General features: G+C 38.3%; 2 protein-coding genes across 2 annotated transcripts in view; one reads left to right on the top strand and one right to left on the bottom strand.

Annotated features, from left to right (window-relative positions):
- LOC114149750 (protein NLRC5-like) overlaps positions 1-19,922 on the top strand; it is a 1,536,511-nt gene that overhangs the window by 578,180 nt on the left and 938,409 nt on the right. The window lies entirely within an intron of this gene.
- LOC114149777 (MAM domain-containing protein 2) lies at positions 34-15,032 on the bottom strand. Its single transcript, XM_028025870.1, has 15 exons — positions 14,875-15,032; positions 14,667-14,777; positions 10,163-10,449; positions 9,532-9,616; positions 8,220-8,357; positions 6,927-7,204; positions 6,171-6,264; positions 5,912-6,058; positions 4,908-5,027; positions 4,682-4,824; positions 3,578-3,674; positions 2,847-3,005; positions 2,513-2,766; positions 420-504; positions 34-349 (listed from the first exon to the last, which is right to left on the bottom strand). The coding sequence occupies exons 1-15, from the start codon at positions 14,933-14,935 to the stop codon at positions 303-305; spliced, it is 2,106 nt and encodes a 701-aa protein (XP_027881671.1). The 5' UTR covers positions 14,936-15,032; the 3' UTR covers positions 34-302.

Below are 19,922 nucleotides of genomic sequence, written 5' to 3'. Positions count from 1 at the left end.
ACGTTTTATTTCAAAATGTGACAACAAACAATCTTATTTAACGACATTCTTGGGTTTATTTAAGCGATGAGCATTAATCTAATGCATATAAGTGTGAAGGAAAACACCGTCTGACACCCTGTGGTGCATCAGTGCAGAGAGAAAGCCTGATATATCTGACATGTTGCCCCGTTCAAAACTGAATTTCTTTAGTCCACATGTTCCAGCTGACATGTAGGAGTCAACAACGCTTCGGGTTGTCTAATGTGCAAAAATAAAAAGTGAGGAAAGTGGAGGGTTCATGCATCCTACTGCAGATATTTCTACTCGATCTCGTTGGAGCTTCCCACGGCGACGCCGACCTCCGACTCTGCAGGAAAACACGGAGGAGTCAGGAATATAATCTGATTATTTGATGTAGTTCAGAGGGAGAGGGTCACCTGGGCAAGGACCGCTGTCCAACATGATGTCATCGATGGCGATGTCGCTCCTGACTGAAGAACCGCGAGTCGCTTCAAACACAATCTGCAAAAAAAACACAATTAAATCCTTTCTGGACAACTAAACAAAATCATAAAACTAAACTTTTACTTTAACTTTAAAATAATACAGGCTGAGATAATTGAGGTATATATTAGCTAAAATAAGTTTATTTTGCTTAATTAAATCAACACTGCTAAAGCTAATCTCCATTGAATTAACATGAGCTAATATGTGAATAAAAAAACAAAACAAGCGAAACTAAGAGGAAAATAGAATCTAATATAATAAAAAAGCTAATTTGTGATTATATGAATGAAATAAAATAAGCTTTTACACTGGTTTAATACAGTAAATTATAAAAAATTAAGCCATGCTAACATAATTTATATTGACAGAAACTAAAAATAACTCAAGTACAACAAAAACATGCTAAATCAATATTTTAGCTTGAGTCTAAGATTTTTAACATTTAACTAAATCAAATGAAAAATGTTAAAAGCAAACAGATATGCTAAGATTAACTAGACTAACATTTGCTAAAGAGAAAATTTAGATAAAATAAGTCAAGAAACTGAGCAAAGTTAAACTTAACTGTGACAACAGTATTCAAATGAAAACTAAAGAAGTTTAGCTTCTTTTTGTAAACTAAGCCAAGTTAAAAACTCCTAACAGAATTTGAATGAGAAAGAACTAAAGAAGCTAAATTTAACTAAAACAAGGTATGTAATGCTAAGAAAAATTAAAATTATCCAAGAAAAGCTAAAATCTGCTGAAATAATACATTAAGCTAACCTTATAAAGACGAGAACGGCTAAGCTAAGCTAATGTAAACTGGAATTAGAACAAGCTGGACTTAAGTAAACTAAAGGCTATGCTAGGATATTTTAGCTTTAGCTAACATGTTTGGATAGAAAATGAAGTTAGGGACGATTCATGACTTCATGATTTTGTCAAGTTTAAAAAAGCAGATTTTCTTTTCACTTGTTCCGTTTCTTTCTTTTTAACTGCTTGACAATTTTAAGCCTCTGGATGAAACAGAACCATTTACGGTTGTTTGGCTTCACCTCCATGTTTATAGGAAAAGTGATGATGGATAAATGGGAGTAAGAATCTAAAATTATCTCCTTATCTGGGTTAATGTCATGGCAGCAGCTCAAATGTTGTCATCAATGTTTTCTAGTTTCACCATCTTTCATTCTGTTAGTTTGGATTCTTCTACAGAAGAGAAACGATGATGATGATGATGATGATGATGATGATATAGAAGAAAAAGTGACTTCAGGCCCAAAATGTTTCCACTAATTCAACCTGAAAACAAAATGATGTTTATTTACAGCAGCTTCTGTTGTTTTCAGAAATAAATTAACAACATTGATTCAATGAACTCATAAGTTATTGGAAATACTTTGTATTTGTTTTTAAAGGGCCGGTCAAAGCTTTTTGGGGGCCCTAACCAGATTTTCATTTGGGGCCCCTCACACCAACATGTGAACACCAGATGCTTTATGATTCCTAAGCTACTCTGCTGCTATCATTAGCACCATTTTATCGTACCACTGTTATTATTTTTTGTTTGTTATTATAGGCATTTGTTTTATTTTAACTTTACAGGAACAACAAACTAAACAATAATTGTTTGGATTTTGAGACGACTCAGATTAATTATGATTACAGTTGGCACCAATACCTTAATATCACTACTAAATATAATTTTATTCATAATCCAAAAGTACATATTATGTTATATAATTAATAAATTATTATGTATAATATAGAATTAAAATATTGATTTGGTGGTGATTTTATGAATGACATCAGTAGCATTAGCAAGAAAATTAATTATGAAAATTGTGTACATAAATTTACAGTATTACCATGGAAACATGAATCATCCTTAATGTATAGATATATATTACTGTATATATTTGAATATAAATAGATGTTTATATACTTTTTGTTTCTTTTTTACATGTTAAAGGGACTAAAACATATTTATTTTATTTTATATGTCTCAGCAAATCAACAATAACAGGATTTATTTCTGTCTCGCCTGATGGTGACTCTGGCTCTGGTATTCCAGTTGGGCTCTCAGCCAGGCGATGCTTTGCTCGCCGCTCCGTTGCCATAGCAACACTTCCTCTCCGTCCTTGTCGGCGAGCACCCGGAGCTTCCCGGTTCCCGACCCGTACATGTGGTAGAAGAACCGGAGACACTGAGGGCCCCGGGTCCCCCGGACAGGACGGGACCGCAGCCGCGCGCTCTGACCCGGCAGCATGGGCGACGCCTCAATGTACATGTAGTACCCTGTCGCAGGCAGAGGGGGCGCTGTCTGAGGGATGCCGCTGCCTCAACAGGAAACAGGAAGTGACGGGGGGTGACCTCACCGAGTCCTGTGGTGTGGTCCCCTCTGGGGCCCGTGTAGGAAGTGGGAGTGGGGCCCCTCCTCTGGTGCCAGGCGGCAGCGTCCCTGTGTTTGTCCTGGGAGTATCCGCAGAGTCCGGCCTCAAAGTCACAGTGTCCAGGCAGCGGCGCGGACAGGAAGCCTGAGACAGGAGAAACCACATGATTGGTTCGACCCTGAGAAAGAATCCACCATCCGCTGGTAGAGAATAAAATAACTGACTGATACATGACACTGTTTACCTGGAAAAAACAATTTAACTTAAGAAATGTACAATAAATACAAATGTTTAATATATTTAAAAACAACTACTTACTCCAATAAAAGAAATAAAGAAATTTAAAGGTACAAAATAAAAAAATTATAAAGAAACAGTTTGCTTAAAAAAATCTGTTAAAAATTGAAAAAATCTAAACAAACTTTTTACCTGAAAAATATCAATAAAAAAATAAAAGTAAAACAAAAACAACACTAATAAAAAAATTTTTTTAAAAACTGCATGAAAAAAAAGTAAAAAAAAAAAACAAATATATAATAAATTATAATAATAAATGTTTACCTGAAAAGAAAGTAACTGCCTGAAAACACTCCAAGTTAACAAAAACCAATTCAAATATAAAAATGTTAAAAATTAGTATTTAAACTTTAAAATTAACATATGTATTAATCCTTAACTCTGCTGTAATTTGTTGGAAAAGAGACAGACGTTGTTACCGGCCGTCAGCTCACAGTCTCCCAGGTTCAGGCTGACGTCGTCCAGCGCCACGGAGCCGCAGTCCCAGAAACTCCTGCAGGTGCTGACGAACGCCATCTGAAGAAGGCAAACAGGAAGTGAGGCGCCGCACAAGAAATAATTAAATATTTCCGTTTTATGTATTATTTGAGTCTGGAGGATCTTTTAGTTTGAAAATCCTTTAGCCGGATTCTCTCGGTTACGTCTTGTGTGCCAACGTTGATCCACAAGCAGCAAAATGAGTCAGAAACAGATCAGACGTTTTTGGAAAGTTTCTTTGTGAAGGGAAAAGGCCCAGAGAAGAGACAGGAGGATGGATTTATCCCGTTAGGTGATTCCCACATTCCAAGCTCTGCATGATGTTAATGAGGCAATGAAGCTTCAAACTGCTTCACCACGTAGAGACCATGAGCACCCTGTGCATAAGCAACACTTCGGGTACCATGGTATCAGGAAAGTGCAATAACCGCTTTCCTCCGCGTTTTTTCAGCGTGTTCATCTCTTTCCTCTCTCATTGGGATGAGACCGTCTGGTTACAGAGAAACAAGCTCAGGGCTCCCATTAGTCGTTATCATGAGTTAAAATTTTCACAGAAGTAAAATATTCGTTTTTGTGGCGCATCTGTATCTTATTTTGAAGGGATATGTAAACGTCATCATAGCGACCCGAGTCGGAGAGTGTTAGGGCAGTGGTCAAGATGAGATGAGAGGAGTAGAGCTTGTGAGTTTTAGGTCTGGTTCACACGGCACAATTTAAGGAATGTCAGCCGCGTTCTCCTCCCAGTCAGGAAAAGCCCCACAGGCTGAGATAATCGGGCCAAGACAATGTTCAATATGTCGGATTTTAGATCGGGCATATCGAACACACCACCACGTAACACAGCACACACTGCAGGACGTAAGATTGTTGTAAAGGGAAAATCGGGGCAAAAAAAAAAATGCTTTAGCAGGAACACCGACATGCAGAAGCATTATCTGACGGTTCAAGACTCATTTTCTCGTGGTTTTTCTCTCCCTCCAGTCTCTCTCTCTGTTTATTATTGTTTTTATTCCTCCACATGCGATTCTCTCTTGTCTTCCACTGACCTTGGCCGGCTGCGACGTCTGGAAGGACACGTCTGCTGAGATCCAGATTCCCCTGGACTTTTCGGCCTGGGTCCAGATATTCTCCTGCCGGCCACCCTGCTGCAGCAGGTAAACCACCAGCGCCTGCTCCGTCTGGTTGAAACCTGCCACAGTTTTCATTCAGAAAAACCCAACATTCCTGCAAACCGCTCACACCAGAGAGACTTCACAGCCGGAGTCGGATCACCTCTCAGAGAGAAGTAGAACCTGAGGCAGAACCTGGTGTTGCCCGGCAGGATGGGGCTGATCACGCTGCTAACGTAGCCGGAGCGCGGGCCCAGCCGGGAGTGAGCCAACAGGAAGGATCCTGGTGGGAGAAGACGGGATTTACTTCCTTGTGAAAGTCTGTTTTCAACTACAGAACGCCGGCATTTCATAAGAACTGAGTTGGTTTTGGGGCTAAGCTAAGAAAATATTTGTTTCTATTCCTCTCTGACGAAACTCCTTTAAACTGAAGGAAAAAACTGTGAAACTGTTGGGCACATTTCTGCTAATCCGCTAATAGCGAAACTAAATTTAGTTTAGCATTTTTGCTAACTTTTAAAAATTTTAGTGCAATTATCTTCTGCTAAATTAAGATAAGTGCAATTATTTTTGTACATTTTCAGTTGAATAAAGTTTTGGTTATTGATCGGTAAGATTTCGTTGATATTGGCTCTTATTTTGAAGTTGGTGGAGATTGTTAACGCAGCAGTTCCATTTCCTCTCTTCCTCACTGTCTCTCTTTCTTCCCCCAATTTCTTTATTAAAAACAAAAAACCTGCAGGAACAAAATAAAACAAACAGTAGAGAAGATAAAAACATAAATCAATACCTAAAGTCTTTACAGAACATAGATGTCAACATAGTTGAAGCTTTAGCATTAGCTTCCACTACATACCAAGTAAATAAAGCACTTTAGGATTAAATTAGGCTAAATACCATGTTAATAAAACAGTCTAGCAGTAGCTTCCACTAAATACAATGTTAATATAGTTTTTAGCATTAGCTTCTACTAATTAACATGTTGAAATAGTTTTTTAGCATTAGCAGAGCTAATATTTCTGATTAACTAGTGTTGCCCACCATTGAAATGAAATTAATATTTCATTTTAATTCAATTTAATGAGGATATTTCACCATCCATGTTGTGCTAAATCTGAAAGGTGTGGTGCAATATCTCATCAAGTCGTGTTTGCAGTTTTCTCTCACCTGCTCCTGTGGTGTGGTCTCCATTCCTGAATATGTTGGGTTTCACCGACACTCTTCTCCAAGACGACGCGGCGCTCCGGTCCTGGGTGTAGAGGCAGAGACCAGATTCAAAATCACAGTTGGCGACGGACGGATCGAAGGTCGGCTCTGTGGAAGTAATGCCAGGGATCAGCATGTTGGCGCTCTGGGAGAAATGATTTCTCCAGGTGTTTTGTTGGCTTGTTGGGATTCATGATGAAGACAGAAGTTCACAGCTCACCTGTGTCTTTGTTGCAAAACTCTGGAGAAAAGGAAATGTCGTCCAGAGCAACATGTCCGCCTCTCGGGCTGTTAAAGCCCACTTCAAAAACCACCTGGAGACAAACAGAAACCCATAAATGAAGCAGCTCTTCCACAAATCTGGAAAATATTGCAAGTTTCCTGTGTGCATATTTATGTATTCATTGCAACCAGAGCAGAAGGAAATGTGGATTTACTGAGGAGAGTGAGATATCCTCTGTCTCTGCTCTCCAGTCCTGTTAGCAGTGGACACAACCAGAGACTCTTCATGGTCAGAGGAATGTCTGGTTGAGGAAAATCAGTTTTATCTCTGGTTTCTGAGGCTGAGAATCAGCTCCAGTCGTTTGGGATTGGTAACTGTCTCCAGTGGAAGAGTTCAGGCATCTTGTGCTTCGTTTCCACTGAGTGTTACAGCACAGGTTGGTGCCGTACCACAGAGTCCAATCGCCAGTAGAACCCAAACGCCTGACATGGCATCAAACTAGTGCGATGACAAATGTGACGCAATCAGGGGCATTTTTCTGTGGAACAATCAATGGACTGTGTTGTGAGCAGGTTGATCCAAACTGCACCGCGGTCCTATGGATGTACTGCTGGTCAGTCCCATCTGATGGAAAATGTTTCCAGCACCAGTTGGACTCTTACTGAGCCCAAACGCCTAACATGGTGTCACAGCAGTGTATGCGCTTGTCACCGCATCGTCAAATAAAGTTCAACATAGCTGTGATTTCCTGACCTGCACGGGGTGTGGAGCCTTCAGGTCCACCTGCACAGGGATCCACTCTCCTGGGGGGCTGATGAAGTCGACCCGGTTGTCGGGCTCGGCTTTCCACAGCTCCTGGTACTGGCCCAGGCGGTCCCGGGTGAAAACGGTGAACATGTTCCCTCTTTCCTCGCTTCGCTGGTACTGGAAGCTCAGGCAGCCGGACATCGGCGTCGTCGCCATGGGAGAGACCAGCTTGGCGACTTCTGTGAACGTCTTGGCGTAGCTGGAGTCGACGTACATGAAGTGACCTGAGGAAGACGAGCAAACCTGGAAGAAGATTTCTCTCAACCGCAGAGACGCCGTCCGCAGCTTCAGGGTGTAGCGGTTAGCTAAATGACTGTAATCCAATCAGATGCTCCTGATTACAGGTTTCCAGCTGTGAAGTCCCTGCTGGTTTGTTTCTCTCAGTCTAAAAATAATGTGTGAATGCCGAGTCAAGCTGTTTGTTTCACAGACACACAGAGCTGAAAACGTCCAGGAAGCCACAACTCAATGTTTTATTTGATTTACTTTAACAGATTTTTTTTAGTACAGTTTTGGGAGTCAGTTAGTAACTGATTATTGTGATGATTAATTGATTAATCAATAGTGCAGATTATCCATCGGTTTAGTCAAAGTAGCCTCCAATTAATTAGCCTTAATCAAAGGCTAACTGATTAATCAATTATTAATCAATTAATCGAATTCTTCATTCAACCACTGAAGCCTTTTTCACACCATGTTAGAAATATGTGTGTATAAAAAATACAAGTAAACAAATAATTAAATTCCTTTTTAAATAAGAAATCAACCTTTTTAGGCTAAAAGATAATAATATAACTTCATTATTTGTAGCAAAGGAAACATCTGCAGCAAAACAAAAATAAAAAAAAAACTAACATGAAAAATTCATATCTTCATCTGGATGATCTGTTGATTATTTTTTGGATTAATTGATTAGTAACTGGGTAGAATTTGAAGCTAAAACTAGAAAACTTGATAAGTTTTGGGCAAAATATAAACAGATATAAAAGAAGTTTTTTTATCTTCAATATAAAATGTAAATATATTTATACAATTTTTGGCTTAATTGCTGCTTTGATTATGTTGTTTTCTTTCAGCAAATGGCCTCTTTTAGAGACTGTACTCTCCAGTTTACAATTAATCAATTACTAAATTAGTGGACAGTAATTTCAATGATCGATTAATCTTGATTAATCACGATTAATCGTTTCAGCCTTTGTGTCAGTACAGAATTAAAACATTGCATGCAGCAGGTCTGACCTGTCTTGTTGTGGTATGTGTGATCGTCCGGCATGTCGTTGTGAACCAGCTGGAGTCCGCCGCCGCCAACGTACCAGTTCACGTTTACGTTCCACTGGTTGTTGTAGCCGCACAGGTGAGGCTCCTCAAAATCACACTCTGGAGACAGAAGAACCGAAATGAACCTGCAGTTTGGACAAAAACTAAACCAGAACCATCTGTATCAACAATGAACCTAGAGCTGCCCGTTCATCTGGGAAGAGTTAATTATGGCATCATTTATAAATTAAAATATGAAACAAATATTGAAAAATTGAAACTCAGTGAACACATAATTTATTTCACCTGCTTATTTCTGTTAATGTTCATAAGATAAATGCATTTATTATATAAAAAAACACAGTTTCTAGTTTGATTACATTTCATAGTGAAATCAAAGCTATTTGCTAAAGCAGCTGGTTGTTCAGAGGATTTAAGCAACAAATTAGAAAGATTAGCGGAAGGAAAAACTGTGATAGGATTTATTAGCAGATGTAGGTAGAGGACCCAAAGATTCTTCTCAAGTGAGAGAAAATTTTTGAGATTACTTTCAAAATTTCTGAGATTTGTTCCACAAAATGTGACTTTTCAAGCTCAGAATTTTTCTGGTTTTATTTTCCGAACATTTCTGAGATTAATTTAAATATTTCTGAGGTTTTATTTTTATTTATTTTTTGTTGCAAATTTTCAACTTTTCAAGGTCAGATATTTCCTTGTTTTATTCAAGAACATTTCTGACATTAATTTCAACATTTCTGATATTTTTCTAGCACATTTTTGACTTTTCACACTCAGAAATTTCGTTGTTTTTCCTAGAACATTTCTTTGATTAATCTGAACATTTCTGAGATTTTTATAGAAAACTTTTGACATTTCAAACTCACACATAAGTTTTTTGATTAAAATTCTGAGATTAATCTGAAAATTTCAGTTTTTTTCTAGCATTTTTCATCTTTTCATACTCAGAAATTTACAATGTTTTTCTAGAAAACATGTCAAATTAATCTCAAAATTTTGCATTTTTCTAGCAAATCTTTGACTTTTCAAACTAGGAACGTTCCAAGTTTTCCTACATTTCTGGAATTAAAACAAGTTTTTTGGCAGCAATGTACTCCCTTTTTTCCTATTTACAACGCTGTAAAAATAAGGGTTCACCCTGTTGCTTCTTTTGTTTTGTTTTGTTTTTTTAAGTGCTGCAGAAACGAGCAGCAGATGTTGTCCATCAGGATGTCTTGTTTTTCTTCTGTTCTGGGTGGAGATGTGAGAGTCGAACAGCAGAAGTGCAGTCACCCACCCAGGCAGTATCTGGGGCTGATGTGGATCTCAAAGATGGCCACGCTGCTCTCTGCGCTCGCTCCAGCCCGACCTTGGATCACAATCTGTTCAAACGGGACGGGAACACCCAGAGAAGTGAAAGCAGCAGGTTCAATGTAACTTAAGCACTAATTGAAAACATGCATGCAGAGTTTTTCTCGATGCTTTGACAGAGAGCGGCGTTCGAAGGCCGAAGCGGCGCAGGACTTTCTGACGGGGTGTTTATGTGATGAGGGGCCCACACATGGCGGAGGCCTGGCACCTCATCATCGTGGTCCCGGTCCAGTCTGCCGGGCCCTGCCTCGGCTCACAACGTAAACACTAGCTCTGTGTTTACGCTACGATAAAAGCTCTGCGTATCGGACTAATTTTAGAACGGCATGGGGAACCGGGCTGCAGGAGGTTCTGCTGCAGCAGCAGAGGGTTCTGATGTTATTCATCAATAAAGATCCAATAACAAGACTCTACTGAAAAACAATCAATAAGACGGAAATTTACAATAAAACAACAATTGATTGGTTTTATGATCAATCTGGATGCCTGGTTGGATGTAGTGTTGGAGGTTTTGCTGTACGGTTGGCTGTACGGTTGGACGCGGCCCTTCTCCTCACCCTGAACGGCTCTGAGGCGTTGTGCAGATCCACGCTGGCGATGACCCAGCTGTCTGATGGCGTCCTGCTGCTCCACAGCGGCGTGTCGAAGCTCCGCCCCTCGCTGCGCCGCAGAACCTCCAGGTGACCCGACCCGGCGATCTGGTACACCAGCCGCACGCAGCTCCACTCGTCGTGCTCCAGGGACGGGCTCAGCAGGACTCCCATCGCTTCTCTCTTTGGTTCGACACCAGAACCTGAACTGCCCTCCACGTCGTCGCTCACGGTTTCCACGGCAACAAAATGTCCTAAACAAAGCAGAATAGACAGGATATTTAACTATTAACTATTTTCCACTTTAAATTCATTATGTTGCGATAATGAATGCGCATCTCTTTACACAGAGAACAGTCAATATACTGCGTTGTAACACATGTTGTGTCATAGATGACTGAATTTAGCACTTTAGCATTAGCTTCAGCTAAATACCATATTGGTATAGCACTTTAGCATTAGCAAAACTAATATTTATGATTAGTGAATTCAAGCCTTCTCCCAGTGCTAACTAGAAACAATCAATCCACCCATTGCTCTCTGCTATGCTACAACTAGCATAGCCTGTTGTGAATGCTAAGGCTAGTTAGCATGGCCACCGACGATGATAAATAAACAGTTTTCTTGTAATGTTAAGTTGTTTCTCCACTACCAGCATATTTGGCAGCGAGTACACGAAGTTGACTGGCAGCGGTAAGACCCGCCTCCTGGCTCTGATTGGTCGGGGGCGGGGCATTTCTTCAGTAGCTCAAGGAAGAGGTGGAGGAGATCAATCTTCACCTCATATTCTGTATCAAAGTTACATACTGCAGCTGTAAAAGCAACATCATTTCCATCATTTTTTCCTACTCCAATGCTCTGCACTCCGGTGTGCATTCCTAGCGCCGACATCTAATCCAAAACCAATGCAGCATCCGTCCCTCAGCGCCCAGTTATCACGTAAAACAAAACAGTAGAAGAAGCAAATAATTTCTAATATGTTAAAGTTACATAAGATACTGAAACATGGACTCTACAGCTAATTCAGTCAAAAAGGAGAAAGGATTTCCCCTCGGGAAAAACCCCAACAGACTAAATGCTGTTTATATTAGAGTCTCAGAAACAATATACAGAAGTGAATATGGTAATCCAGATCAGGATTTAAAACCCAGAGTCATAAATCTCTGAGTCAGTTCAGCATGAAATCCTTTTTCCTGACCCCTGTGTGCCTCAGGGCATTTTGAGCTCTCCTCAGTGGTCTGTCATTTATTATTTGCCCCTGTGGAATGCTCTGCAGCCCTGCAGCTCCGCAGAATGAGAGAAAAACACCCAAGTACCGAGACTCAAAACCGCCACTCAACGGGAAACTCATTTCATTAGCGTTTGTTAATAAATGTCAACTAACCGCATCCAATCAACAGCAGTTAACACGGCTTTTCTCGTGCTGTTTGGTGTGAAAAGAGCATAAACAAAAGCAGAAGAAAGGAGGAGAAATGAATAATGAAAAGCCGCGCCGCCACTGAGGCTTTTTAACGAGCGTGAGGACGCAGCAATCAGGATGGAAACAGTTGGAGGAAAAGCGACTGAGTCATGAGTCACGCTGCCGCAGCAGGGCAGTTTGTAGTCAAGTTCAACCAGTGATGGTGGATGGAAACAAAGAAAAGCTTACAGAAGTTTTTCCAGCTGTCTGGTTTGTGGGTGATGCAAAGACGATTACAGAATATCTGTTTTTGCTCTTCAGCAATACTGGAAAGCAGTTATTTAATAAATTAAGCTTAAAAATAAACTAAAACAAGTTATGGTCACATCACAAAGCTAAACACAGAGCAACAGAGTTTACTTAAGCTAATAGTAACAATGTAAGCAACTGTAAAATACAAAAGTTCTCAATCCATCACATTTTATTTGTATAGGACATTTCAGCAGCAAGTCATTTCAGAGAGCTTTACATCATAAAAACACAAAAACACAAAGTCATGCAACATAGAGTCAACAATCAAAACATGATATTAAATCAAGTTCCATCATTAAATTTGTAATTGATTATGTTTCAAATAAAACTCTAAACATTTGGGTTTTTAGTCGAGATTTAAAAGAAGTCAGTGTTTGAGCCGTTTTACAGTTTTCTGGAAGTTTGTTCCAAATTTGTGGTGCATAGATGCTGAAAGCTGCTTCTCCTCGTTTGGTTCTGGTTCACACTAATTAGTACGGCAGATGCTAAAACATTAGCATTCTGTGATTAGCTGCTAGCATGACTATGACTGCTTGCTAGCTCGTACTAATGCTTCAAATGCTTCATTTGTAGTAAAAACTCAGAAATTCTGATTTCCGAAGGAGAGAAAATCAACTGCGCTGCCAGCAGGAAGTTAGATTTTATATTCTGAAAGTCGTAGAGTTTTTCAGACATCGACTTTAGGATCCAATATGGCCGCTCCTCTCGGAAACGGTAGCAAGCTGTGATGAAGACATGTTTATTTCAGAGTTCATCTAAAGACATTTACTAAAAAACAAAACATGGAAGTTTCAAAAAGTAGAAATGTTCAGAAATAAATCTATCACATTTTCCACTTTTTGAAATGCAGAAAATTTCTTTTTTTTTTTTGTAAATTCTGAGATTAATGTTTGTGGTGGAGATTTACTCTTCTTTTATTTTTATCTACAATGGCACTGATACACTGTTATAATTTATAATTTAGTTTTGTATAATATATGTAGCTTATGTTTTCCTGCCTTAAAGTTTGGTTATGATGAGGTTAAAAGAAACTGCATCCTTTGCTTATCTTTAAACGTTATGAATAAAGTGACCTGAAGTGTGGCCTTGAAGTAGGCCACACTTCGTGTCACAGTTAGCTTGACACAGTCCAGCTGTTTGTGCTAGATCCAGAGGTTCATGCCGCCATTCTTCCCAACTCTGTGCATGAATCATGTTTTTCAATACAGAAACATGAATGCACAACAAATGACAGAGTAATCACTGTAATCACATGATCTGAGCTCCATTCATCAGGCTGTGAGCTACACAAATAAACGCTGACATAACTTTGATATGGGGATGTAGCGCTCATTCATATGAGCTGCACTACAAACCCGAGGGAAAAGCCAAAATGTGCTGCTTCTCTCTCTCCAGATGTTCACTGATGCTGCAGTCAATGCAGACCAGATGGACCTTTTCCTACGGAGGGCTTTAGTGCTTCAGCCAAAGAAATCAGCAGCAATAACAGCTTCTTGAAGCTACACTCTGCATCCTTAAAGCTGCAGAATGTAACTTTTATCTAAAAAAAAATTTTTTTTTTTACATATGAAAAAATGAGCCAGATCGTCAGAAGACAAATTGAGCTCCTCTTCCTTTTAGTTTTTTTGTCTCTAATTGTACAAGTAGCCATCTGTAACTGCCATGGCAGTTGCTATGGAGTTACTATGACAACGGAAAATAAGCCACCATCTTAGAACTACCTCGTTCTTACCTGATTTATGAACAATATAAGCACATTACAACTATTAATCAATTACAATTTTTGCCTACCAAGATGGCGGTTCAGGATCACTTCCGGTTTAAACTTGTAGGATCTACGTACTTTCTAATTACAATATTTGAGCTAAATTACGACAATTATTATTTACTAAGAAAGTTATAACATTGTCTTGGAAAATATGTCGTCTTGTAACGAGAATTATTTTAATTAATGTAAATAAATATGCTACACTTTGTTGATGTACATTTTAATGATAATCTGGAAGTATTTCTTAGCTGTGCACAGCTAGCACGGCAGCTAGCACAGCATGTCATGAATGCTAACGCTGGTTAGCATAGCCATAGATGACTGCGGATAAACAGTTTTTCTGTGACGGTAATTTGTTGGTTTATTTCAGTGATAGCAGCTCAGGGAGAAGGTGGAGGAAACTGGTGTTTATTATACTGTCACAAAATAGTGACAATCTTAACAAACGAAAAAAAAACAAACATATTTGATCATATTGATGACACAAAAAGAGCTTCCGGAACAGAACCGTTAAACTTCAGCTAGCATAGCCTGTCGTAAATGCTAAGGCTAGTTAGCATGGCCACTGATGACGGCAGAAAAACGGTAAGTTCTGATTGGTTGTTTTTGATCGCTAGCGGTTCATTTTGGCGATAGCAGCTCAGGGAGGAGGTGGAGGAAATAGACGTTTATTATACATTCTACTGACAAGATAGTCACCATCTTAAACGAAAAAAAAAAACATTTTATCATATTGATGATACAAAAAGTACTGCTACACTTCAGTTAGCATAGCGTGCCGTAAATGCTAAGGCTAATTAGCCTCGATAATGGCGGATAAACAGGTTGTTTTGGTCGCGAGCGCCTCAGGGAGAAGGTGAAGGAAATGATATCTATTATATAATATTGTCACAACATGGTGACAATCTGAACAAATGCGGGGGAAAAAAAACATATTTTTATGTTATAGTGACACACAGAAGCTTTACAGATGCAGTAGGGAATAAAAGTACCGTCTCTGTTCAGGGTCCAGATGGAAAAGTCTGCGTCTGACGTGTATCCGCAGGTGTTGGACTCAAAGTTACATGAGCCTGGCAGCAGCCGGCTGTGGGCTCGGACTGCGGCTTGGAGCGCAGGAATAGAAACGGAGAGAAACAGACGGAACGGTAAGAATGAATCATCGGCAAGTGTCGATATTCCCCGGCAGTAATGAGAGCTTACCGACAAAAGCCAGGAGGTAGATTTGCAGCGTCGCAGCTTTCCTTCTGAGGGAAAACGCCATCGCTCTCCAGAAAATAAAAGAAGCAAAGAAAGTTTTTTGTGTTTTTTTTTTTTTTTTCCCCCCTAGAAAAAGCGTTGCAAGGTTTGTCTGAGTGTCTCTCCAGCTCAAAGACTGGCAGCACACTGCAAGGAAGAGGAGGAGGAGGAGGAGGAACAGGGAGCCAGAGGTCGGAGAGGAAGGGTGGGAGGAGAAAGGAAGGTGAATGATGAGCTAAAAAGGACATAAAACTTGTAGATGGAGATTTCACGAAACGTGATAAAAACACTGATAGTCACTTTGGTCTTTATCAAAACCAGCTGGCACCATTCAGCTCCGTGGAAATCAATCTACACTGCAAAAACACAAAATCTCACCAAGTGTTTTGGTTTAGTTTCTACTATAAATGTCTTATTACACTAAACATTCACAGCAAAGGTGTTTTTATCTTACATTTGCAGATTATATATATATACATCTCTTCCAGTTTGGGCTTGATTACGTTGTTTTTAAGCCTGGATATTTCAGTAGGCGATTAATCAACTACTGAATAATTTGACAATTATTTCACCCATTGATTAATCATGATTAATCATTTTAGTCCTGTACTTGAAATAAGACAAAACTAACTTAAAAGTAGCTTTTCAGCAGGATATAAGTGCTTGTTTTACGTAAGTATTTCCTTAATAATGATTAAAACAAGTTCTTGTTATAAGTGAAATTATCTACCACTGGAATTCATACTTTTTCTCAATATTAATGAATTATTAACTTAAAACAAACTCTAATATCTTGCTGAAAAGTTAATAAGTTAGTCTTGTCTGATTTCAAATGTAAGGCTGAAACAATTAATCAGATAAACTGTGAGTAATTGATTATTTAAATAATTGTCAGTTAATTTAGGAATTGATTCATTGCTAACTGAAATATACAAGTTTTTAAAAAATGGCCTTTTGCTTATAAGCAACATATTTAGAGCAGGAATTAAGCCAAAACTGTGCAAAAATATATACATTCTGCAATTTAAAGATTTTTTTTTCTTCATATTAATCATGATTAATCAATTATTAAAGGAATGAGCTGATTTAATAATTAATTTATTATTAACTGGAGTATATAGACTGAAAAACAACATATCCACTGTTGTTTTTATATATATTCAAATATATAGACATTATGTTAATTTAAGATAAAAATACATTGGTTGTGATTTTATTTATGTATATCTTTTGTTTACCAAAAACTCTGTAAGTAGCAGTTTTAACTTCACCTGGTTCAAATTCACAAATTTCAATGCATTTAGGCAATAAAATATAGATATTTTTTATTTTGAAGAAAGGCATTGCATTGATTTGCATCTTTTAATGTATTTTTTAAAACAGTTTAAGAAGATAAATGAGAAATCTGCTGAATGTGCCAATTTTTTTATCCGATTAATCGTCAAACTAATCAATTACTAAAATAGTCGTTAGTTGCAGCTCTATTTAAGTGTACTGTGATATTTGCGCTAAAACCTGGACCAGAAATACTTGGTAATATTTGGTGTTTTTACAGTTAAAGTAACAGATTATAAGTTTTTGCTTCCTGCAGCAGAGACTTTCTGGGTGGAGTGAATGAGCTCAGGCCACATGACTCAGAGTGAAGCTTGAAGGGGAAAAGATCAAAAAAAGCCTTAAAGTAAAACAGCTTTACGAAGCCTTTAAGTGATGCACACACGCAAAATGTACGGAGGACTGATGCTGCCAAAACTGGCAATAACTATAGAACTATTTAGGCACATTAAATATATGGATATCTAATGTGCCTAATGTTGCATTCAGGAAATAAAAATTAAAAACAGTGTCACATGAATAAATATTATTTATTATCTAACATTATCACTATTATTTACATTTTATTTTCACTTGCTTTGTTTTATTAATTTCCTTATTTATAAGTTAATATTTTTTCACATTATTTTCATTATTTTTTAAAAATTATTTTAAATGAAAAACAATGAAATAAAAATAAGCTAATTAATAAAACAATAATATGGAAATAAAATAGAAACATTTCATAGCAATAATATTAAAAAATAATGAACAAATATTAATTTATATCAAATATAATGAAATAAGTTGGGAAAGTTCCTATTTTAAATTTTTTTGGATTCAATATTTGTCACAGTTTTTACTTTATCCATCCATTTTTATTTTTTTATATGCATTTATTTATGACAATTTTGGCAGGATCAGTTCTCCATAAAAATATGCTTAGTTGAGGAATGGAAGGCAAATGATGCCTGGTTTTCATTAAAATCTGAAAGCTGTCTTAGTAGAGCCACTTTTTACTGTATTTAAGCTGAAAAAGCTTCTGAGGTTCCTGATTTCTGTTGGAGTTTTTCCAATAAAATATTATTTCAAAACATTTTCATCTTAAATTTCCTTTTTATAGAAGCAAATCTTTAAATCTTCCTTTAAAATTCTCTGTTTCTTTTTCTCATGTTCTCCCATTTAATCAGGAAATGCTGTTTCCCTCCATAATTGGAAACATATTAATAAAAAAAAAACAAAAAACGATTTAACGAGTTGATTCACTTTGTTACCGAGCAACAGGCGTTTTTCATCAAACAATATTAAACAGAGACGCTGGCGGACCATCAGCAGCTTAAATAAACTGAACTCTTAAATATGAGGTAACCAAGTGAGATAATGAAGCTGAAGCGGATGAAATGCAGGAGAAAAACTTCCGTTTACCGTAAAGGATTCAGTGACCCCTAGTGGCCACGTATCAGCATTGCAGCCTCTTTTGGAAGAAAACTAGCAAAAACTCCTGCAAATGTTCGCTTTAAATAAAGAAGAAAACGCTGTAACTCTTTAGGAAAATATATTTGAGGCTCATATTTGCAGCATGTTGTGTTTTATTGGTTTTAGAAACTAATTCTGCCCATAAAAATAAAAAAAGGATGGAAGGAAGAGAGAAAAAACAAGATAGGATGATAGTAATGAAGGTAGGACACAAGGGTGGGAGGAAGAAAAGGAAGTAAATAAAGGAAGTAAGGACAAGGGTGGAAGAAATGAAAGTAGGACACAAGGATGTGAGAATGGAAGGAAAGAAGGAAGGAATGAAATAAGGACAAGAATGAAATAAAGTAGGACACAAATAAGAAAGGAAAGAAGGAAGTTAGGAAGGAACAAACGAAGGATAAGAAGGGAGGAATAAAAGTAGGACACAAGGATAGGAGAAAGGAAAGATTCAGGAAAAAAACAAGGAAGAAAAGGAATGAAAGAAAGAAGGGATGATTAAAGGAAACGAAGACAAAAGGAAGGAAAAAGATAAAGATGCTGAATATAAATAATCACCATATTGTCAGAATTTAATTATCTTTGGGTAAAATATGAAACTTTGTGCTTTTCGGCTCTAAAGTGTAAAATCCCAGCAGAGCCTGCAGGTTTCTGACAGGCGGCCATGAGGAAACAAAAGGAGAGCTGTCTTCTTCCTCTGGAGACGCCGTGCAGTGGAACAAACTTTCCCTTCAGCAGCCGCCCAGGACAACAGAAACACTCCTCTGATCTCTTCTCCACAGTCACACATTTCTCTGCTTTTACTCACATTTCTCTGCTTTTACTCACGTTTCTCTGCTTTTACTCACGTTTCTGCTGTTTGATCTCCAGAAGTCAATTTTCCCCCTGATTGTGTTTTCTGACTCACTTCTCAGCTGGTTCTGTTCAGAGGAGCAGCAGGTTAAAAACCTTCAGAGGTTTCTGAGTCGGCTGTAATTTCCAACTGGTTTGCATTTCCGACTTCAATCTTCAGTTTATTTGTTTAATTTCCTGCATCAACGGCGAGGCGGACGCATCAGGAACGGCCGAAGGACGGCACATGCTGCCCATCCAGAGGCTTTTATACGGTTAGGATGTTTTGACCTCAAAACGCTGTTGGAGGAGAAACGGTGGAGACCTACCGCAGCTAAACACTTCACAGGTGATTGAATGAGTGGAAACTTTCACTCAATCAAAGTTTCCTCGTTTTGTAACTTTAAAAATACAAACTTTGATGGATTTTATTGGGATTTTAAATGATAGCGTGCGTAATTAAGCATAGTTTTAAGGCTTTAGCCACCTCTAACTACCAGCTAAGCTAGGTTTGGGGAATCTAGTAACTCTCTCGCTCTTTGGTTGCCTAGCAACAACCTGCTGGGTAACTTGCGCAGCAGCAGTTTCAGGTTTCACCACTGCGCCTCATACGCAGCAATTTCACTTCAGAAACAAAATAAACACAGACAGTAGAGAACAAGATATGACCAAAAATATAAAATCTAAGAGCATTATAAAAATTATAAAGTCAAAATTAAATTAAATCAAAGTAACGCTTTAGCATTAGCTTCTGCTAAGTCCTGTGTTGGTACAGTGCGTTAGAATTAGCAAAACTAACTTTTGTGATTATACCACATAAATTATTCTATTATTAATTTTTTTGTGTAGTAAATTTATTAATCTGGGACCTGAGTTTGAATTTCATACCACAGACAAGCAAAGATAAAAATTCTTGAATCCTTGATTAATGCTTTAGCATTAGCTTCTGCTAAGCACCGTGCTGGTATAGCGCTTTAGAATTAGCAGAACGAACGTTTGTAATTAGTGTTTAGCATTAGCTTCTGCTAAGTCCTTTGTTGGTGTAGCACATAAACATCATAAATCATAATGTTTATAATTAGTGCTTTAGGGTTAATGCAAGTAATATTCCCTTTTTTGTTTATTATTTTCAATCTGTACCCCCACCGTCACCCCCAGCCTGACCCCCAGTCTGACCTCAGTCTGACCCAGTCTGACCCCCAGCCTGACCCCCAGTCTGACCCCCAGTCTGACCCCAGTCTGACCCCCAGTCTGACCCCAGTCTGCCCATCATCCTCTCTGAAGCTGATCCCTGATAACCTGAGAGGACGATGAGCGTCGCTGATGACAGAAGCTACAGTTTTGTGTGCTGACTGTTGGCTCTCTAGTCCAGAATGACGGTTTATTCATGTTTGCCA

The sequence above is a fragment of the Xiphophorus couchianus genome, chromosome 8 (assembly GCF_001444195.1).
Source record: "Xiphophorus couchianus chromosome 8, X_couchianus-1.0, whole genome shotgun sequence".
Taxonomy (NCBI): Eukaryota; Metazoa; Chordata; class Actinopteri; order Cyprinodontiformes; family Poeciliidae; genus Xiphophorus; species Xiphophorus couchianus.
Note: the sequence above shows the minus strand (reverse complement) of the source record. Positions and strands in the feature narration are given on the sequence as shown.